Here is a 22,983-nt window from a genome sequence, read left to right on the forward strand (position 1 = left end):
CTAAGGCTGGTCTTTCTACTTGACTTCTCTCTTTTTTTAGCCAACTGTGCTTGTTTGCAGTCCTGGCGTCCGCTCCACACTGTGGCTAGCGTGCACAAAGGAATGCGGGGCGACCAGCTCCTACACCATCCTCATGACCCTCCCTTCCCCAGTGCTGTGACGTGCAGCCAACTCAGAGACCCCACCACACAGGGTTTCTCAACCTCCTTCATGCTGCGACCCTTTCATACAGTTCCTCGTGTGGTGGGGACCCCCAACCATAAAATTACTTTCATTGCTACTGCAGAAATGTCATTTTGCTGCTGTTATGAATCGGGCGACCCCTGTGAAAGGGTCGTTCGACCCCCTTTGGGGGTCGTGACCCACAGGTTGAGAAGCGCTGCTATAAATCGTGATGGGCACAGAGAGCCTCCTCACCTGTATCTCCTGCCAAGCAACTCGTGGATTGGGACCGCCAGCCTTGGGGTTCGCAGTCTCCTGCTTACCCAAAAGTGCCACCACCGCTGGGGCTCCTTTTGCACAGCGTCTGTTGGGTTTCACTGCTGAGCTGGGTGTTTTGAGGGTCTCCCAGCCTCCGGCCTGCCAACCTCCCAGCACTCTCAGGTAGAGCGTGACTCTGCTGTGACCCACGGGCGTTTTCCACAGGCTGGCTCTGGAAGAGGATGACCAGGCCTTTCTTCCTGGCCTGGCTTAGTCTGGAAACTCCCCTGAGGCCTGGGGTCACAGCGGCCGACAGCGGGGCCTGGGACACAGGGCATCTTTCCAACGTCCTGTTTCCTCCCCGAATACCTCTGCTGTTGGCTCGGGAGCGCCAAGGGACATTTTGCTCTCTCAAAATCCGTCATTCTAGGGCTACTTTCCCAAAAGGACACGTTGCGGCCACTGCTGTGAGCGCCATTCATTTCAGGGAAACCAAGGAAAAGACCATACACCTTTCTTCTTTCTCTTTTCATTTTTCTTACAATCCTGTTATTCTGGCACCAATTTTTAAAATATTTTTTTTTTAATTTGGGGGAGTTTTACTGACTTTCAATTCACATACCATACAACTCAAAGATGTAACTATGTTTAAAAGAATTGTAAAGCATCCCCACCGTCAGTTTTAGAGCAATTCCTTCATTCCTTTTTTTTAATTTCTTCATTGTTATACTCATTTTTTATTAGCTTCCCATCTCCCCTGCCATGACTCTAAGAAGCGGTTCGTCTAGCGGCTGTCTCTACAGACCGACTTCTCCCGGATCTCATTGAAAGACAATCACACCACCACACTCAACAGCAACACACGGAAAACCCTCAATCCAAGCGAGAGCCAAACACAAAACGAGGACAAATTTAAAACGGGTCAAAAGGGGAAATAAGTGATATGGTGTTACGTTTTACCTCCCTCTGTGTGCTCTCTAATCCACTCTGCAGTCCCATCCCGTCAGCGGTCAGAGGACAGTCACCGAAGGGTTCATCCACGGGGTGGGGACCCAACAGATGGATTTTAGCTTTCACTGTCCCTCATAGCCTTCTGCAAACTTGGCGATATACCGATTTTTTTTCCCTCCATATCATCAAAATTTGGTCAAAATTTCAAAAAACAAGGCATTGGGTACGTACATTATTTTAATAAAGACTGCAAAACTGTTCTCCCAACGAGCTGCTCCAATTTATTTCCAACAAGAATGAAAATACTCAGTTCCTACCACCTTGCCCAGACTTAGGAACTTTTCCTTTCTGCAGAGGCAAACAAACACAAACCTGGCAGCCTGTTTTATTTCCCTTTGATGAAAGGGTGGGGAGAAAAAGCCCAAACCTGGCCTGTGGTTCGACTTCCTCTTTGATGAATTCCCCGTTTGTATCCCGTACAGGCCCCTCCTGCTCGCAGGCGGTAGGATTTATCTTCCAATGCGCGTGGTGCGTTCAACAGCACCGGCATTGGTGCTCCTTTGCTAAGTGTTGTCCACGGACCCTCTCCCGGTGGTGGAACTCGACGCCGCCTCGCGTCGTAGCACAGGTGAGCTGGGACCGACCACGCAGCTCCTTCCTGGTCCCTCGTTGTCCGTCAGGTTTCAGAGGCCACGGCTCTGTCTCCCTGTTTCCTTCTTCGTCGTCTCTGGTCTTGTTCGCATGTCCCCTCTCATTAGGCCAAGTGCATCTTTTTATTCATCTACTACACTAGGAGCGTGGCGGCATTCCCTGAAGCGGCCTTGCCAAGGGTCTCAATGCTGTTTATTACAGGTGTCCGTCTCCTCACTGACGGAACCGCTCGCGTTCAGACAAAAACCCCCACGGGAAGGCTCGCGTCCAGGATTTTCCATATCCTATTCCACTGACGGGTCTGCCTAGTCCGACGCTTACACTACATTACCTAACAGATTGCTGCTTCCTCAGCGGCCTCGATGTTGATGAGGATGCAAAGATTCCCGTATCACACTGAAGAAGCACTTTCTTTTCTGTTAAGTTTTATCGGCACTTCATTCACATAGAAGCCTTTTCTTATCTCGTTTTACCCACTTATGAATGGTAACGTAATGTCACCCACCCAGTGTCTCTGGGATATCTAATTGACTCTTTAATTTTCCTTCCTATTTGATCTACCTGTGATTGAAATTTGTTTTTGTTTGTTTGTTTGGGGCTTTTTCTTTTTAAACAAACTTTATTTTGCTTTTATTTATACATACATATTTTCCCCTTTCATTCTTATAATCACACAAAGAAAAAAAAAACATATGCAAGACACCCAGCCACTGAGAACCGAGTCCTAATCTGACACATGTGGGGTCCGGGTCACCCTGAGCTGGAACCTACTGGATGGCCGCTAACCAGGGGCAGCTGGGATGTGTGACCGCACACTGGGTGGGCCCAGATGATAAAAGCTTATTTGTGTTCTCGCCTTTGGCTGGGAGCTGGGAGGCTGGATCACAGAGCCTCCCACGGAAGCATCTACAGGGTTCTGGCATCCCTCGGGTTCTCGTGGCCCCAGACACCCCTGGCGGGTGGCAGCATGCTCCAATCACATGGCTCTTCCCGTATCCTTTTCTGTCTCTTCCAGGGATGCTCCCCTAACCAAGTAGGATGTCATAACAACTCCTATCTTGGTCACATCTAAATAAGGTGGTATGCATTTGGAGTGGGCACAGTTCAGCCCACGGAGCCCCACACTCAACTCACTGCCACTGAGTCAATTCCGACTCACAATAAGGTAGAACGAACTGCCTGGGTGGGTTTCCGAGGCTGTAATTCTTCCCTGGGAGAGGCTGGTGGTTTCAAACTGCCGGCCTTGTGTTTCCCAGCCAACCGCGTAACCAACCACTGCACTACCAGGGCTCCTGTACGGAGTCCACTGTTAGCTAAAAACTGGGCAGTTCAGACCAATCCACAGGTGCCTGGCAACTGGCTTCTCAAAGGTCGCAGCCTCAGAAACTGCAGAATTTAGAAGAACGGGGTGGTACGTGGCTTCTACTCCCAACGATGTGGACCAGGCTCGCCACTCCATAGGGAAAAACATGGACAGAACACAAAGTTGAAGGGGGCCAGGCTTGCTGGTCACATAGAGACTGGTGGACCCCACCCTCAAGACTGGTCCACAGTCACCCCTCGGGTCTGGAGCTGAATGGACAACCCCCCCACACACACACACACACATACCCATGGCTCCATTTTCAGCCAAACCACAGACAGGTCACACGAGAGAGACGCACACACCTCAGAATGCCCGGCTCTTTGTGATTTCCCGGCAACTACAGTTAGGGAAGGGTTGGGGAAGAAGGCGGGCTGGAAAGGAAGACGCGACGGTGCCCTGCGTGGATTGCAATGAAGGAGATGAAGCCAAACGTGTGTCACCTGCAACGCTGGTGATCAGTTTGTGAACCTTCGCCCAGGGCTCAATATAACGCCCCCCCACACACACACACATACAATTCTGTGAGCACAGTTCTACTCCGCACACATGGGGTCACCGCCTGTCGGGATCGCCTCGAGACAGCGAACAACAATGCAACATGCTGGACACACGGGGCCACGCTCCCCAGCGGGCCACACACACACACAGGGCCGGGGCAAAAGGTGGGCAAGGCTGGCCAGCTCTTTGATCTGGGGCTTCCATCTTGGCTTCACCATCCTGGTCAGCAGCCCCACCCGCCCACTCCCTGCATCAGGCCACCGCCCCCCGCCGCCACCACCACCTCAGAGCCTCTGCTCTGGCTGTTCCCATGCCAGCCACGCCGCCCTCCTCCCTTGATGACAAGGTGAGTCCTCCCTCTGCACACATCTGTCACGGGTAGGCGTCAGCCCCTTTACAGCCCCCACCCAATGATCCCTCCATTCGTCACACCACTATGCACCCGGGCCTGTAATTACCCAGATACCACACCTCCCCCTCGGCCTTTGAGTCTGGTCCCGGCAGACTTACAAACATAACACGTCGGAAACTTTATTGCTATCCTTTCTCGTCCTTACGCTCCATTACAAGAATGAAGGCGCATGCATTCAAACACTTTACAGGGGCAGGAAACAGGAAGTCCCTCGGACATGACCGTGACGGATCGTCTGGGACACTATCCGCCAGGCATGCTCTGCTCTCACCCAGCAACATGGAGGCCAGCGCCCAGACAGCAGCAGGCCTCGTGCCACAGTCACACGTCTGGAACCTGCTTGGGCGTGTGGGTGCACAAGGACCTGGCTGGTTTCCAGCCCCCACAGCGTGGTATCACGGTGACTGCCCAGATGTATGCTCATGCATATAAAGACTGGTCTCTGTCTCTCTCTCTGTCTCTTTGTCTCTCTCTCTCTCTCTCTCTCTCTTTTCCTGGGGCGACCTGGCTTTATTATTAGAGCAAGCAGGGTTTCAAAGGCCTGAGGAGTTGGCATTCTATCCCTTCTCCTTGCCAAAGGTGGGCACAACATTGACAAAACGCCAATGCACTGCATCTGCCACTTGGCCCGGCCAGTCTTCTTCGTCTCCTGTTTAGCCACCTTGGGAGTCGGCCTTTCCCTTTCCCAGCACGAGCCAGGGGGCATGGACTTTGACTCCAAGCATACAACCAGTTACTTCTAGAGTAGCCGGGGCCTCCAGCCAAGCTGGTTCAGGGAAGCCCCATCCTCGGGAGGTAAGCCTCCCTGAAGCACAACCAGGTCTTCGGGGGTGATGACCTCCAGCGACGCTACATGGGCCTTGATCTGAGCGACCGTCTCCTGGCCGGTCACCTCGCGTGTGTGTAACTCCTGGGCTCGAACGAAGGGCTGCATAACGGCGGCTGGAAGGCAGCACCTGCTCCGGATGCGAAGATGGGGCCGAGAAAGAACTTGTCTTTCTCATGGAGGGACCCTGGTGGGGTAGTGGGTCACCCACTAGGCTGCTAATGGCAAGGTCAGCAGTTTGAAACCACCAGCTAGTCTGTGGGAGGCAAGAAGAGGCTTTCTGTCCCATCGACACCCACGGCCTCGGCACCCACAGACACTGTTCTCCGCTCTCAGAGGTGACTCCGTGGCAGTGATCTGTGTGCACATGCACAAGGGCCTTTGGAGGAACAGGGGGATTCTGGAGCTCCAGGACCATCTCAAAGCAAAAGGGGCCCTAGTGGCCCAGTGCTTAAGCACTTGCCTGTGAACCAAAGTGTGGGCGATCTGAACTCTCCAGCCGCTCCTCTGAGGAAAGGAGTGGCCGTCTGCTCCTGGGACCCAGCCAAGCCGAACCCACTGGCACGGAGTCAATGCCGACTCGCAGCGTCCCCTGTGGGTTCCCGGAACCGTCAACTGTTCACGGGAGTAGAAAGCCCAGGCTTTCTGCCAAGGGGCTGCTGGTGGTTTCAAACTGCCGACCACGCGGATCGAAGCCCAGCTCGCAACCACTGCACTGCCAGGGCCACCCCCCCCCCACGGGAAGACTTAGAGCAGGGGTTCTCAACCTTCCTCATGCCTCAACCCTTTCATACCGTGCCTCATGTGGTGGGGACCCCCAACCATAAAACTATTTTCATTGCTTCTGTTATGAATCTGCAATTTTTTTTGAATCTGCAATTTTGCTACCGTTATGAATCATCATGTAAATATCTGATAGGCAGAATGTATTTTCATTGTTACAGATTAAACATAAAGCATAGTGATGAATCACAAAACAATATATCATTATATATTGTGAAATACTTGTTTCTAATGAGAAATTAATTTTTGTCTTGAAGCATGGTGTAGCATGGGTAACAAACAGTCTTCATGACAGATGCTTGTAGGTGGGCGTATCTGCCTGTGGGTAGATCCGCCTGGAGACAGAGGAGCGGTGTCTCGGTTCCTAAGACCATCGGAAATATGTGTTTTTCTGGTGGTCTTAGGGACCCCTGTGAAGGGGTCTCAACCCACAGGTTGAGAAGCGCTGACTTGGAGCCTTGGAAGCGCGGCGGGGCAGGTCTGCTCTGGAATCGACTCTGTGGCCAGGGGGTTGGCACCAGAGTCCCAAACCTTCCCCAGTAAAGTCAAGAGGGCCTTTACCCTATAAATTATAAATTATAACGCCAAAGCCACTCTGTGACCAACGCCCACAGAAGGTGGAAGGCAGCCAAGACGGTGAATCTTTGATGTGGGTCTTAGAGCTGGTGAGTAGTTTTCTAGAGAGCATTCTGGGCGGGGCACTCCAGGCAGAAGCCACAGCAGGTAGCTAGGCAGGCTGGCTAGAGAATGGTGTGACGACAGTCACAGCGTTGGAGTCATGCACAGGGGTAGATAAGGGAGGACCAGAGCCCAATTCTCGACGGTTTACAATGCCAAGACAAGATGTTCTTCTAGATTCTCAAATGTATCTGGCCTACCACCCCCCTTTTCATAAAACAAACACATAAAAAAAATGACTCAGCACTGCCGCCCCCTGCAAATAAAAATGGCTGTACTAACCTATCATCTTGGAACAAGTATAGAAATCTGCTTCTGCAGCCTCCTGGATCGTTCCAGCACCCCCAGAGGTGGTGGGAAAACAGCTCTGGGAGCGCAGTGGTCATGCGTTGGGTTGCAAACTGCGAAGTCAGCTGTTCAAAACCACCAGCCAACCCGCCGGGGAAAGAAGGGGACTTTCTACTCCCGTAAAGAGTCAGTCTCGGGGTTGGACACACGCCCTGGTGTGCGTTCACGGCTCGATGAGGGCTTGGTTTGTCTCTGGCAGGACACACAGGGCAAGCCTTCGGCGTCCACCATGATTCTGGTCTCCACCGTATGAGAAAGAGACCAGACTCCTGTGTCTAAGGAGCACCCCTGAATGAAGGAGCCTCCTCCTCAGGACGCCCGTCTCTGGGCAACTCTCTAGAAAAGGGAGTGGGTTCCTGCCTGGAGGGGTGGGGAGTCCCAACAATCCATGCTGCGTCCTGAGGGCTGTATATCGGCACCTACTAAACGTGTCCCCCTCGACTGTCACCCGTCTTGCGGATGAGGAAGCTGAGGCCTGGAGAGGTGACACCATCAGTCAGTGACCTGCCAGAATTGACGTGTGCCAGCAGTGAGCTGAGCAAGAGCCCTCTTGGGTGGGTGGCTGGGAGGCCCCACCTTCTGCAGGTGTGAGTCCAGCGATGCTTAGTGACTGTGTGACAGCACCGATGGGTGGAAGGACACAGAAGGGATCCGGGACAGAAGGCTGGAGACTGATTCCCCACTACCAAGCTCTGTCCAGGGAGCAAAGGCATCCCAGGAAAGTGGCCCTGTGGCACCCATTCCCCGCGTGGCTCTTGGGGACACGAGTGGATGCAGCTGTTCCAGGGGTGGAGAAGGCTCTTTAGGAGGAGAGTCTGGGTCAAGTGCCACGGAGGGTTACAAACACGTGCTGCTGACTGCCGGCGTTGGTTCTAACCCAAACCCACTCCAAGAAGGAGAAAGACGAGGCTGTCTGCTCTCAAGATTCACAGCCTCTGGTAAGATGGGATAATTGATGCGTAGGACATGTGGATTATGTGCCTACAAAACTGATTATTTTTAAAAAGATTCACAGCCTTCCAAGAGGGTAGGGGAAAGGAGGTGGGGGAGAGAGAGGGAACAGATCACAACGACCGGCATATTAACACCCCACCCCCCAGCCAAGGGGGATGAACAAACGAAAAGTGGGTAAAGGGAGACAGACAGGAAAAAATTTATGAATGATCAAGGGTTCATGAGGAAGGGGAGGGAGGGGGAAAATTAGGAGCTGATACCAAGGGTTCAAGTAAAAAGAAACTGTTTTGTGAATGATGATGGCAACAAATGTACAAATGTGCTTGACACAATAGATAGAAGTATGGATTGTGAAAAGAGCTGTTAAGAGCCAATAAAATGATTTTTTTTAAAGAAAAAGATTCACAGCCTTGGAAACCCAAAGGAGCAGCTGGACTCTGTCCTATAGGGTTGTGATGCATGGGAACAGATGTGGGTTCTTGGGGCACACCTTCCTGGACCCAAAATCGGGATGCACATGTTTGACCATCTGCTCCGTCTTGTTTGGGCTTTCATTTCCAGATTTCTGCCTCTCTCTCTCTCTCTCTCTCTCTCTCTCTCTCTCTCTCTCTCTCTCTCTCTCTCATACACACACATGCACACGCACACACTGTCTCCGGTGACACCCAGAGACACTCCACACGCTCCTCTGCCAGCACACACAATAGTCAAGCTTTGCTCACCTCCCGCGTCGTGGGCGAGTGAAGGAGCCAGTTCCCTGCCGGCAGGGCTCCTGCTGGACGGGGCGATGGCAGTGAGCGACTGCCCTACACAGAAGCAACGAGGACCTACCTTGGCTTCGAAGAAGTCCTTGGCACCCTTGACGCCCTCGAGGGCGACGTCAATCTCGGAGAGTTTGGCCAGCGCCATCAGCCCACTGTCCTCCTGCAGCTCCCCAGCTGCGGCCTTGTGGAAAATGAGCAGGAACTATGGGGGGAACGGATGGGAGAAGCAGAGGGGGGGCAGTTAGAATTTCAGTGGCTATCCTGAGATCTCCCAGCTGGTTCCGGTCATTAGTCCCTCTCTCTACGACAGCACACAGGGAGGCCTGGAACGGCTGACCATGTGCCGCTAGCTGTCAAAAACCTCAGGCATGGAGAAGCGGGCGCCCTCGTGCCTACTTGGCAGGGGTCTAAATGGATTCAAGCTCCTCAGGAAGTGTGGGAAATAGTACTGTCATGGCCCCGCGACCAGACCCTCTCACCCACAGATCCCCAGCTCTCTCCCTGGCTCATCTCAGTTTGCAGGCTCCGTGGTGACAGGTTTGGACTCACAGCAGCCAGCAACAGATGGGTGGCGGACAGGACCTGAGTTCGGGTCTCGGCAAGGAAGGCAGGAATTCTATGGTGGAACCACCAGTGTTGTCTTTGGAAACCCTCCCCTGCCCCAATACAACACATGTGCTCTTCCAACCATTAATTCTATTCCTGGAAACCCACGCACCTCCCCCCATCAAAAAGCAAAACAAAACAGTCGCTCGATATTTTTTTTAAGAAGCAATATCTCAAAAAGCACAAAGTCCTTTCTTTACAATGAGAGAAAAATCAAATAGAACTGTCTATATTGCTTTTTTTTAAATAAAAATTAAATCATGGTGCCCGGCTATCAAAAGATATAGCGTCTGGGGTCTTAAAGGCTTGAAGGTAAACAAGCTCAGAAGCAACAAAGCCCACATGGGAGAAGCACACCAGCCTGTGTGATCACAAGGTGTTGAAGGGATCAGGTATCAGGCATCATCAGAACAAAAAATCATATCATAGTGAATGAGGCAGGGGAGTGCGGAGTGGAGACCCAGAGCCCATTTGTAGGCCACTGGACATCCCCTTACAGAAGGGTCATGGGGAGGAGACGAGCCAGTCAGGGTGCGATATAGCAACGATGAAACATACAACTTTCCTCTAGTTCCTAAATGCTTCCCTCTCCCCCCTCATGATCCCAATTCTAACTTAACAAATCCGGCTAGACCAGAGGATGTACACTGGTACAGAGAGGAACTGGAAACACAGGGAATCCAGGGCGGATGATCCCTTCAGGACCAGTGGCGAGAGTGGCGATACTGGGAGGGTAGAGGGAGGGTGGGTTTGAAAGACGGAACTGATTACAAGGATCTACATGTGACCTCCTCCCTGGGGGATGGAGAACAGAGAAGTGGGTGAAGGGAGACATCGGACAGGGCAAGATATGACAAAATAATAATTTATAAATTATCAAGGATTCACGAGGGAGGGCGGAGCGGGGAGGGAGGGAGAAAATGAGGAGCTGATGCCAGGAGCTTAAGTGGAGAGCAAATGTTTTGAGACTGATGAGGACAATGAATGTACAAATGTGCTTTACCCAATCGATGTATGTATGGATTGTGATAAGAGTTGTATGACCCCCTAATAAAATGATTAAAAATTTTCAAATTAAAAAAATAAAAATGAAATCATTTGCCAGTTTCTTGTTCCTGTGTGCCCCATTTCAGCCCAAGAGTTCATTTTTCACACCCCTGCTGTAGAGGCTTCCGAAAACTGGGTTTGGGGTGTACTGTAAATGCCGTCACTTGCGGCTGAATTTAACCCAGGTCAGTGATTCCCAACCTTCCTGACGCCATGACCCGTTCAAGCAGTTCCTCATGCAGTGGTGAGCCCCCGGCGATAACATTATATTCGTGGCTGCTTCATCACTGTCATTTTGCTACAGTTATGAATAGGGCGACCCTGTGAAAGGGTCCCTCAACCCCCAAACCGCTGGCCTATGTACTTCATGACCCCATGAAGTTTTCCCTGCCCGGCGTCATGCTTGGAAACGCCTTCTCGCCTCACCAGAGTTTCCCATCAGTAACAACCTGTGCTTTTGCCCACGGCTTTAACCAAAACAAAAACAGGTGAATCTTTAATCTCCACAATCTATTCCGACCCGTCTTGGGAGGTTGATCGTTAACCTGATTTTCTTCCAGGTGGTTGTTCCTCAATCCTCGCATCGTCGAGTGAGGAGGTCACCCCATTCTTCCAGAGTCAAAAAGTGACCTGAACGGTTTCTTCCTGGGGGCCAGTTTCCAAAGAACGGAGGTGGGAATAAGCAAGCCTTTGCCCGGGCAACGCCAACTTCTTCTGATCATCTGCACACAGTCGTTTTCGGGGTCTGTTGGTTGGATTTGAGTTCCCTTGAGTAAGGAGTTTCCACAAATTTCATGGTCACAAGCTGCCCTTCGGCTTCTAGAATGTATTCTTCCCCCGTCAGAAGAAGAGAAATCAACATACTTCCTGTCATCCCAGTAAGCCAGGTGACCCTGGTTTGGTGTGGCGCCGGACCGGCAGCATCCTTCCTTGATGCATGGAGATGCCAGGCCTGGCTCGGTGAGCTGTCCACAGCAGCCAACAATAGCAAGGTGAGAATACATCCGAGGGACTCCCAGCCCGCCCCACCAGGAGATAGCCTGTCCAAGGCTACAGATGAAAAGACTTGGACCGGCTTCCCATGACGTCCAGTTCCCAGAGGGACGTCCAGTTCCCTCCAGTGAAAAGCTCCGTCGCCACACTGCAGAGCGGGAACCCGGAGACAGTGCCTCTCCCCAGACGCCCGGCTCTCCTCCCTGGCTTCGGGGAGTCCACTGTGGAGGCTTGCCAAGCATAAACCAAGGGGCAAAGCCGAGGCTCAAGCATTCGGAGCTCTGGTGAGGCTGGGAGCGCCAGCTCTGCTGGACAAGGCTGCCGCCCTCATCGGGCCTGCAGCATGCAACTCCCTCACTAGGGGCCAGCAGAGACCTGGCCCGCGGGGGCTGCGACCAGCATCAGGCTTCTGCCTGGTGGAGCCAGAAGCTTGGCAGGAGGCGCAGTCTTGGAAACCGAGGCAGAGGCGAGGTGGTGGCGTGCCCGAGACCAGGACTGAGGCCAACCAGCGTCTGAGGCCATCAAGGAAGAGATCCCAGCAGCAGAGATCCGGGGATGCAGCCAGGCCTGCGTGGAGAAACACCTACACCTCCCGTGGCCCCGTCCCCCATCAAAGCACTTCCCTTTCCAGAAGCTTCCAATCGCATGCTTCTATCTGGCTAAGACGGGACAAGAGACCACGCCCTCTACACCAGCCGAGGGCTCAGGTTTACAGGAGAGCTCCCTCTGGGTGCCAGAAACAGGATTCGGAAATGATTCTTCCCAGGTCTTCTCCTCTCCGAACCCAGGACACAGGCACACCCTCCAGCAGCAGGTCCCCAAGCCAAGTGTCGCCGGCAGTCCCGTCACCTATGCCCCCCACTCCCACTCCCCCCCATCAGCCAGTTAGTGGGGGTCTCAGCTCACTCTCCAATGGCCAGCCTCCCATAACCCAGGCTACTTAATGTTCCCACAATCACTGACCACTCCGCGGGACAACTTCCCCAGCCACCCGGCCACTGGGCCTTGCTTGTCTTCCTGTTTATAGTCCACAAAGACTGGTATGTTGTGGAGAATTGGAAAATGTCCGAGCGGTGACGAGGCGCGGGGGTAGGGGGTGAGGGGTGGGGGGATGGGGGGTGGGGAGGAGAAGCAGAAGAAACAAAGACAGAGAGAGTACAGACAAAGCCGGGGAAAAACAAACCAAAAAAAACACAAACAAATGTTCTCTTTTAGAGGCAAGCCAGAGAAGGGGTCTGTTTGTTTTAGGGGGGTTTTATCCTCAGGGCTCTGGCTCCCCACACTTCCCTACTGTCGGTTGGAACTCTGAGTGCCCCTACAGACAGACAGACAGACACACGTCAGATTGAGGGGAAAGGAGGGGGGTGGGCGTGAGGCTAGAAGGAGGCCTCGCAACCCAGGGAGCCCGTGACGTTGCGAGACTGGGAGGGAGGTGGTGGCCTCTGACCTCAGGTGCACAGGGGCAGTGAGGACCCCAGGGAGTCACCCTATCAAAGGACCAGCCACCTGCTGATCCGAGTTTCAAGTGTCAGTCCCAGATCCAAATTTCCAGAGTAGAGAATTCAATTGGAGCAGTCTGGCCAGGGGCCATGCAGGGTCCGGTCACCCACGGCCAGCCAGTCACCCAAAGCCAGGGACCTACCCTGAGAAGGGTGTGGTGGGAGGAGAAGATGGGACACTCCCCCCACACATACCAGTTCCCAGTCTAGAAACATCTCCAAGAAGCCCACCCCTCTGGCCTTTGTGCAGAACGACTGCCTGTCCAGCCCTGGTGCAAGGGCCCAGGCTGTGGGCACTTGGGGCACTCCTCCCAGACCAAGGAAGCCCATCCCGGGACTGCTTGGGAAGGGGAGATGCACGGGCCGGAGTAAGACGACATGCTCTGTTGTTTGGGATAAGAGCTTATTATATATACACCAACTGTCTTGTAGACAAGAGTATAAAATCGTACAAAGGTCAAACCTAGAATACGCGTGCAGAACCTTGCGGGAAGGCCTTTCCGGATTTCTCTCTCGGCAGGACCGGGCGGCGTTCCTCTCTGTTGTCAGAGCCGACCTGACAGCATCTAACGACAACAGTTCAGCCCCAGTGGCTTACGTTCCCCGCTCGTTTTCCTGTCTCCTCCCTGGGCATTCTCCCAAGGTCGCCTGGCTGCCCGCTCTCTCCTTAGAGATGTCTTTTAGAGCAGACTGTAGGTCAAAGGGAGCCCTGGGGCACCGTGGTGAAGCGCTGGGCTGCTTACCGCAAGACAGGCCGTTTGGAACCAGCAGCGGCTTCTTGGGAGAAAGACGAGGCTTTCTGCTCCCATTAAGGGGGTGACGGTATTGGGAACCCACAAGTTGTACCCTGACCTACAGGGTTGCTATGAGTCAGAATTGACTCGATGGAAGATTGATCGTCTGGGAAACCCACAGGGGCAGCTCTGTTCTGGGGGGTTAGGGGAGGGGGGTTGGTTGGGAGTGGGTTAAATAGCCTAACAGTGCTCTGTCCCATCCAGACCATTTGGCTCCATGAGACTGCAGGTCTAAGGTTCCCAGGGGGCAGGGGCTCTGCACCCCAGCACACAGGTACCTCTCGGAGGCTGAGCTTGCCGTCAAAGTCCTCGTCCACCTCCTTGATCATGCCCTTCAGGCCCAGGTGGGTCTGGGGGGCCCCCAGCTTCTCCATCATCAGCTTCAGCTCCATCAGGTCAATGTAGCCGTCCCGCCCAGCATCATACCTGCAGAGACAGAGGACGGACAGAGGGGTCTCAGGACAGGACTCCAAACACTGAAACGGCACTCGGACACCTGCTTTAAAAATGCCCCGAGGTTCCCTCCTCAGAGGAGGTCCTTGCTCCTAAAAAGGTCTTGGGATTGGGCGACACTCCGGTGGATCTGGTACTACCTCCTCGGATTCCGTTCTTGTGTCTTGGGGCTCCTCACCTCGCCCCAAATTTCTCAAGGACAGAAACCAGCCTGAGTTCTATCTTTATCCACCCCAACCCCCCATTTTCGTCCAATCAACCCTTACTGATGCTGAACAAAGGAGGCAGGGCGGGTGGGGGGAACGGACAGATAAGGTCACCATATCCACTTCCCCTGGTCACTGCCCCTCCCCTCGTGCAAGGCAGGGGATTATTTAATGTGACACAGCCTTTGCTACTCCTAACCAGAGGCCCTTCTTGTTCCTGATGGGTTTGTGGAAAGAGGGGCTTGCTGACGAGATTCCGGCGTGAGTGGTTAACAGGGATCATTGTCAGCCCTCTCCTGCTGGGCATAAAATCAGCCATCTCTAGAGTCAGAGGGGCGGGCGATCTCACAACGGGTGAGGGAAAAGCCAAGATTGGAGCGCGTCCTTTGGACCCTGAGATCCCTGAGCAGTGACCCTCCGTGATCCGGGAGGCAACTGTGACACAGCAGCAGCAGCAGGAGCCAGGGTCTCGGACTTCCCAATCCACAGAGCAAGGGAAACTGCTTCTGGGCAGGAGGCTGGCTTGGGGAGCAGGGGGCCTCTGGGCACTTAATTGAGGGAGTCGGTTTTGCTGACTCGGGGATCTCGAGCTGAGCACCAGATGGTGGAGTGGCATGCCCATTTATTGGAAGCCCTAAGAGAGCTTTGTAATGTTGCCGGAGCAAGGCAGAGGTGAGGGCAAGAGGCTGAGGGCCAGAGAGGCCTGGCTGTGGCACGATGGAAGAAAAACAGTCTTGGCTCAACGACTGTATCCTGAGCATCTCTCAGCTGAATTGTGGCCTCTTGATTATGACCTGCTACCTTCCCCAGTGAACCCCATCATGCTGCATGGCCTGTGAGCCCACGGGGACCACTGCTGCAATTAACTATCCAATCAGCAGAGAGGCAGAGGGCTATGGGAGGGACAGTCGGTGTCAGAAGAGGGGGAAAGAGGAGGGAGGTGGAGGCCTGTCTCAAGCCTGCCAGAGGGCAATCGGCCTCGGGGGCTGGTCAAATGTGGGCCCCACACAGTTTGCGCATGTCCCCTCCTGGTGGGCAGGTTCCTCCGGCCATCTCCCCAAGCTGCCCTGTGACTGGGGGACCCTCCTGCTGGGTTGAGGCTCAGTCCTTGGAAGCATACGTGGCTCCAGCTCTGCCTCCCCGAGATGTCACCTGTGCTAGCTGTCCCTCAGTCACTCCAGCCCCGAGTCATGCCTCACGGAGGGTGGGGACAGGCAGGAGAGCCGCACCCTGCCCCTCCCCTGCACCCTTGGCCTCCCAGGTCTGCTGGGAGACTCCCTCTGTCCCCAGTCGATCACAGACACCTTCTCTACTTTCATTTCACGCTTCACACTCTCTTGACTCTTGACCCTCAGCTGCCCTGTTCTGTTGTCACTGCCGGGGCCACACAGAACCCCCAGACCCTGCTCACGACTAAAGGGCTTACTGGGGAACAGAGCAGGTCACCATGCGGGTGCAAATGCTCAGGACAGTGACTCAGTGAGGATGTGTTAATAAAGTTCCTTCAGGGCTGCTGATGAATGTCCAAAGGTCGTGCCACTCCACTATCAGCCTCAGTCCAAAGGCATCCAGCTCCAGCACCCGGAATTCAGTGCCCTTGGGGAAGCCTCCGTCCACTCACGTGGGTCAGCAAGGTCAGCTTCCCTAATGCAGTGCCCAGAGGTGCCCCACCCTGCCCCACAAGCCAGCCCCTGCACAAAAGCCCTCAGCTTAACTTGCTCCGTGGGCTGGGATATCCCCCACTCTGTCTCCTGGTTCCTCATGAAACGTGTGGACAGTTCACAGGTGAGTCCTGGCAGTGTCTCCTGCCCCCCTTGCCCCAGACTCCTGCAGGAAAGGGTCCTTGGCCGGCGTTTCAGAGACTTGCCCTAGAAGACGCACAACATAAATCACTGAACTACAGCACCGCTTCCCAGCCTTTTGGGGGGCTCAAGAGGAGCCCCGGCCTTCAAACAAGGAATGGGGCTTCCCCACCGGCCAGTAGGCCGGCTCTTCCCTCCCTCCCCCAACAACCACCTCACTTAGCCTGGGAACCTCCCCCCCTCCCCCCGCCACCCACCCACCACCCAAGACACATGGCCTGTGGGCTGGTGGTATTTCAGGACCAAGGTCAGGAGGCACTGCAGGAAGGCCTCATGCCTTTCCTCCCACCCAGAGGGTCCCATTCTCTCTGTGGCCTCCCCTCCTCACACTCACACACACACACACACACACACACACACACCACCCACAGCCTGTCCTTCTACTCTGGGCTGAGCACCCATCTGCCATGCCCCCTTCTGCAGTCTCTGCACTCAGCCTGCCTGCTGCGAGGACGGCCCTCGGGCTAAGGACAGCTGGGTGGCTGTGGGGAGCTCTGGGCAGCTGTGACCTGTCAGACAGCCCCAGACTGGACACACACACAGGCAGGCAGAGCCCATGATCCAAGATGGAATCAGTCAGTGCTGGCATTCTCCATCAAGGGCTTCTGAGCCTACACGTTTTTACAGACAGCCTCCCCTTTGTCCCGCAGAGCGGCGGGTGGGTGCAAACTGCCGACCTCGCCGTGAGCAGCCCGACTCGTGACCCACGACACCAACATCTCGAGTCAGCAAGTCCACAGAGGCGGAAAAGCACAGGGGCTGTGGGTGGGTGGGTGTGGCTGCCCTTGGGTGCAGAGCTGCCGTGTGGGGTGATGAGAAGGCTTGGGGAACAGCTAGGTGGCCGCAGCTGTAGAGGAGTCCTGGCGTGCAGGGTTACGCTGCTAAGCAGGGGGTCTGCAGTCTGAGCCCTCCTGCCAGCCCGTGGGGGAGAGAGGCCATCCACTTCCAGTGCAAACTCGCAGGGGCGGTTCTGCGCTGTCCCTCCAGGTGGCTGTGAGTCGGAATCGACTCTCCAGCCGCAGGCTGGGTTCGGGTTTGGATGGCCACACAGTGTGGTGAATTACACACAGTGTGCATGAATGACGTACTTTGCACGTCCAGCTTTCAAGCGTGCACAGCGAGTTAGCCGACTGCAGCACTGGCTCTGACGTATGCTTAAGAATGCTGGACGTCGTAAATCTCACCACCCTAAAATCCACTTTGACTCGTAGTGGCCCTGTAACAAAGAGTAGAACTCTTATTGGGGCTGCAAAGAGATATCTCTTTGCAGGAGGCGCCAGGCCAGCTAAGGGCCTCCTTTTCCGTCAGTGTTCTGCCACGCCAGGTCTCCCTTAACCACATCAAACTCCAAACGCACCACCACTGCCACCGACTCAGGGCGCACCTACGAGACTGGGGAGCACGGCGCCTGGGGGTTTCCTAGACTGTCACTCTTCACGGGGACAGAGCGCCTCGTCTTCCTCCCTCAGAACGCCTGGTGGTTTTCAGCTGCTGACCTTGGTATGAGCAGGGCAGCGTGTAACTGCCACACTCGCCGCCGGGCCCCTCTTCACCGCTCCTGCTCCCGGACGAAGAAATCAGCGCGGTCAGCACCACAGGACCCTGGGTGGCCTTTCCAAAACAAACCCAAACTTGTTCCGCTGGGGTCAGTTCTGATGCAGGGCCACCCGCCCCCATGTGGCTCCAGTGGGTTTTTTGGGCTGTAATCCTTGAGGTGGACACCCAGGCCTTTCTTCGGCAATGCCGGGTGGGTCCGGACCGCCCACTTTTAGGTGAGCAACAGAGGGTAGACCACATGTGCCCCCACCACCACCACCACCACCAGGATCCCCGAGGGAGCACCAGACCTGGGCTGCGTGTGTGGAAATGAGCGAGGCCGACTTCAGCTAAACACAGGAAGGGCCACCGGCTGAGACGCCCCCACGAACGAGCCCTGAAAAGTCAGACGAGCCCGTGCAAACAGGCCGGGAGGGCGGGCTCTGGGACACGGTTCCCTGGTCAGTCAACAGGTCTCGGCGGTGTGGAACTTTCCAGAGCCTTCCACATGGGAATGTGTCTGAAACTTGCAAGAGGCACGTGGGGCCCTGACAGTCCTCACATGGTTCTGGGTTTTTCCCCTGCAGGAGGGTGCACCTGGCACCCCGAGGGCACACTGGTGAGAGGTGTTTCTCCCGGTCACCCAACACTGGGAGGGTGGTCAACTCAGTGACCGCTTCAAAACACCCTAACCCACTGCCCTGGGCCGTTCTGACTTCCAGTGACCCTGCAGGGCAGAGAACTGCCCCGGGGCCCGGGAGGTGGGTGGGCATCTCCAAGGCTGTACGTCTTCAGGGCAGCAAACTGCCCCATCGTGAACAGCCGGCCAGCAAGCTGGCAGACCAGAGTTGTGACCTCTGTACCACCAGGACTCCCAGCGACCGGGAAGACCCCTTTCGTTGAGATGACGGCCCTGGGCTTTCATGGTGGCCTGCAGAGAAGGCGGGAGCAGTGCAGAGCAAGCCCACACATCCTCCGGCTCAGGTGAGAGACGGCAGGTGCACACAGCGAGCCCCGGGCAGGGGGAGGGGGAGCAGAGGCCGTGAAGGACGGAGCCCCTGGGGGAGGGACGGTTCCTTAAAAAGTTAAGTAGCTCTCCGACAAATCACCTTCGGCCCCACGTGGCCCAGAGCATCTTGAGCGGGACTCTGTATGCATGTCCGTAGCAGCATTGCTACGAAGCACCTTTTTTTCAGCGCATCCAAAGAGAAAGAGACAAGCAGAAGGTGGCACATCCACCTGCAGAACGGACTAGTATACGGTCAAGAACAGGGGCTCAGGTCTGGGACCTCGAAGACGTGGCGCTGGGAGAAGTCAGTCAGACACAACAGGACAAGTGGCTGTCTGGCCCCGCGGGGCCTGTAGGAGGACGTCACGCTTGGTGAAGTGGAGGGGCAGCGACAAAGAGGAAGGCCGTCCAGGATCTGCACGGACAGTGGCTGCAACCGTGGGCCCAGACAGCGGGACAACGGTGAGGAGGGCGCCGGACGGGGGTGGGGCTCCCTAAGGGTTGGAAAGGACTCGCTGGCAGCTGCAACAGGTACGTCCACGGGGTCGAGAGTGATGCCGAACTACCAGGGCGGGTGGGGGCTCCTGGGAGAGGAAGAGGAGGCATTCTAGAATGGGTCGGAAGTTTCTTTCCGGACTACCAGAAAGGCCTGAAAAGCAACAGTGATGGTTCTGAAGCCCGGTGGACACACCACCCTGAATGGTACTGGTTGAAACGATACAGCTCACCCCAACAGTCTTGTACGTGGGAGGGACAGTGCCCGAGGCCTGGCCAGGCCACTCTGACACCCCTCACTGCGCTCGCTCCCAGGTGCCTGCCAAGTCTCCTCTGTTCCGGCAACAGCACTTGAAAGTCCTGGCGGGCTATAAAGTGACCACAGGGGCAGCGTCCCCTCCCTAGTGGGGCATCCTTGCCCCTTCAAAGGGGCCCTCCAGCAAGCTGGGTATCCCAGTCACCGCCTTCAGGGCCCGGACCTGGAAAAATGCACAAGACGGGCGGAACCTGCACACACCGCCCCGGGGGAGACTTCAAACATGTCACTTCACAGCTCACAGCAGCCGCCCACCCGGAGCATCAGCCCACAGCCTCTTCTCAGCCACCCCCCTCCATTGCAGACGGGGCGCTTATGAAGTGCCAGGCCCTGGGCCACACCGCCTCACTCATTCCTCACGAGTGGTGAGGTCTTGTGGTTCCCTGTTGGGTGTGGTCCGATCCTCCAGGTCCGCGGTTCGAAACCACCAGCCATGCCTGGGGAGAAGGACAGGGCTTTCCCTTCCCACGAGAATGACAGTCTCCCTGGGGAACCTTGGGGCAGTTCTGTCCTGCGCTATGAGTTGGCAGCGACTCTCGGGTGGTGACCTTGGTTCTTGTTTCTGTCTTGTGCTGTGGAGTGGTGGTTAGTGGCCCCACCTGGTCAAACTCCTACCTGTAGCCCACGAGAAAGCCATCCGGGATGCCCAACGCAGGCTCTAAGCTCTCTGTGTGGCAGGGAAGGACACTCTGGGGTCACTGGATATTACTACTGCAGGTGTCAAGAGCATTGTCACACTCCGATCCCTAATCAATACCCGTGGAAGCAGCAGTCCAGAGAAGCAACACATTGCACGGGCAAACCCACACAAAAAAACCATTGCGTATGAGGACCGAGGGGACCCAAGACTTGGTCAGTTCAGCGCCCTCCTCGGCGGACCCAAGCAGGACAGTGAACAAGGAAGACCGAAGATGAATTTCTGCCTTTGAATTACGGGGCCACCAAAGAACCTTTCACGGGCTGCCAGGAAGGGGGGGGGACCAAGAAGTACCAGGAAGACTCCTTAGATGAGAGATGGTCAGACTTCGTAGTCCATACTTTGGTCACGTTAGCAGGAGGGCCCGGTCCCTAGAGAAGGACATCAGGCCTGGAGAAGTAGAAGGCACTTGGTGGGCAAGACCCTCAGTGAGACGGATGCCATGTCACGGGGGCTGCCGCCCGGGCTCAGACAGAGCATGCAGCGAGGATGGGGCTGGGGGTGGGGAGACCCCAGGCAGTGTAGCCTTCTGCTGGTTCATGGGATAGCTACAAATCAGAACCAGCCCCAGCTGGAGCTGCCTGAGAACCGGCCATCATCCCTGGTCGGGGGGTGAGGAGAGACAGGCCCTGAGACCCTCGATGGCCAGAGCCACCCTGAAAAGCAGCTCTTACCAGAAGCAACTCTTTTACCAGCCAAAGGTCCCCCTGGGCAAGGACAGTAGGTCCCAGTGTCTGGGAGCTCTGGGCCTCCCCACCTCTCCCCCTTGAATCCGGACTTCCAGCGTCCACTGTGCAGAGCCTGGCCTTTCTTGGTTTTCACCTCTCGGGAATAACCGTGCCATTAAGGAAGAAAGAACCGGCCAGGTTTTGTCTGCCCCAGGCTCACCTAGCCACCGGAACCTCCCCAGAGATCCTGAGCAGGGGTTCTCAGAGCGGGCATGGCTGAGAAGACATTTCGGTGTGGGGGAGGGAGGCTGCCTGTGCCTTGGGGATGACCAGCACCCTCTGGCTCTTCTTCACAGAGAAGCTTTGTATGGGAGTCAGTCAGGCGCTGTGCTCGGGGTAGCAGCCGGGGCGTTGGCCCCACGATGGTTAGAAATGTGGATTTTTTTGGTCCTACTTCAGACCTGCCTTTGGCAAGATCCCTCCCTGGTGACCCCAGGCCCTAAGTCCAGAAGAGCATTCCAGCCACAAACAGGGGGCTGCCCCGTGACTGCCCCTCACTTTGCCTGACCAAGATGGGCTCTGGGGACTGTCCAGGTCCAAGGGTTTGTCCTCCCCCCCCCCACCTGCCCACCCCCATTTCCCCTGCTGCTGTCTTAGAGAAAGCCCAAGCTCCTTAGACCTGACGGTGGTAGGCCCTGCCACCACGGACTGCCCTCGGCAAAGACCGACAGCTAGCACAGGGTCCGGTGGCTGCCCAGTGCAGGCTCAGTGACATGGACGGCACCCACCATCGTGAAGCCAGGGCAGGACTGGGCAAGGTGTCCTTCCCACACCGTCGCCAGGCCTCAGATCCTCGCCCCGTGGGGCAGGCCAGGCACCAGCCCCAAGGGGCAGGGAGTGAGGTGGGAGAGGCAGGCTCTGTGGGGGCGCCCACTGACCTCAGGTTTCTCCTCCGGCAGCATTCCTCCCACCCCGCCCCTAGCATTTTGTCCCTAGCTCTCCTCTGAACACACACTTGGCTCTTTCACTCACTCATTTCACTCACACTCCTAACCCCCCTTCACGCTCACACCCACTCTCAAACTCCCTTCACTCTCACTGATCTCATTCTCACACACTCATCCCTCACGCTCACACACCTGCTCACACTCACTGTCACACCCCATTCACATGTACTCACCAGGGCCGGAGGGGACGCCGGCCCCGCCCCTCCTGGCCCCAGGGAGAGGTAGACACAGTTCAGGTGCCAAATCGTGGGGCTGGCTGCAGCTGGAGGGCAGGGGGAGGCTGGGGAGGAAGAGGAGGAACTCAGTCCACTGCAAAGCCTGCCAGGGGCCCTGTGCCATTTCAGGGGTGCAGGAAGGTTCCCGGAAGGTGGAGGGGTCTACAGGTCCAGCTCATGCAGGCATGCTGTCTTCCTGAAGGCTGGGTTTTTCTGGAGTGGGGGTGGGTGAGCTGAGAGATGTTTGGGGAAGCAGGAGGCGGGGAGAGGGGGACCCAGGGCTGGCACGGGGCTAACCACTAGCTTCACCTGCTGTGTGTAGGGCTGAGCTGCCAGGTGTCCCTGGGGCCCAAGGTTCCCATTTGCTTGTCTCCAGCAAGTCCCCTTCCCTTTTGGGTGAGAAGCAAAGGAAACCAGGACAGCACCCTGCAGGGTGACAACCTGCTGGGAACTTTGTAAAGAAAAGATATGGGGTGTGTGGTCAGGGCAGAGACCCTCCCCCTCACCATGGGACAGTGGAAGGAGGCCTAGCAAGGAGGCCCAACCCCAGCCTGTGAGACAAGCAGTGGACTCTGGGCCTGGCCACCAAATGCATGCCATCAGAGGGCCCTGCCCCTGCAAGAAGACTCTGAGGAGGGGTGGGGCAGATGGCCACCCAGGCCGCCAACCCAATGCACTGGCCCTCACTACTGTCCTGCTTGGTGCCTGTCTCACTAACGGAATGGCCTCACACAGTGCTGAGCCTAAAGCCCACGGCCACCCAGCCGTTTCTGACCCCTAACCACCCTTCATGGAAGCAGACCTCCCCTTGTCCTGCAGAGCCGAGGGTGGGTTTGAACCACCAACCGTGCGGTTAGCAGCCCAACTCACAGGGTTGTGTCAGCTACGTGCAAATTTTCCAGCAACCCAGCCCCCCCCCCAGCACCTCC

The 22,983-nt window shown here is 55.8% G+C and overlaps 1 protein-coding gene and 1 pseudogene across 1 annotated transcript in view; both read right to left on the reverse strand.

Moving 5' to 3' along the window:
- The window catches only part of EFHD1 (EF-hand domain family member D1), a 31,183-nt gene that overhangs the window by 335 nt on the left and 7,865 nt on the right, over positions 1–22,983 (reverse strand). Inside the window, exons 2-3 of the mRNA XM_075529909.1 lie at positions 13,869–14,016; positions 8,719–8,853 (exon numbers count right to left, since the gene is read on the reverse strand). Of these exons, the coding sequence (XP_075386024.1) occupies positions 8,719–8,853; positions 13,869–14,016 (283 nt within the window). The remainder of the gene's footprint in view (positions 1–8,718; positions 8,854–13,868; positions 14,017–22,983) is intronic.
- On the reverse strand, positions 4,832–5,232 carry LOC142424313 (ubiquitin-like FUBI-ribosomal protein eS30 fusion protein pseudogene; annotated as a pseudogene).

The sequence above is a fragment of the Tenrec ecaudatus genome, chromosome 13, assembly GCF_050624435.1.
Source record: "Tenrec ecaudatus isolate mTenEca1 chromosome 13, mTenEca1.hap1, whole genome shotgun sequence".
Classification (NCBI taxonomy): domain Eukaryota; kingdom Metazoa; phylum Chordata; class Mammalia; order Afrosoricida; family Tenrecidae; genus Tenrec; species Tenrec ecaudatus.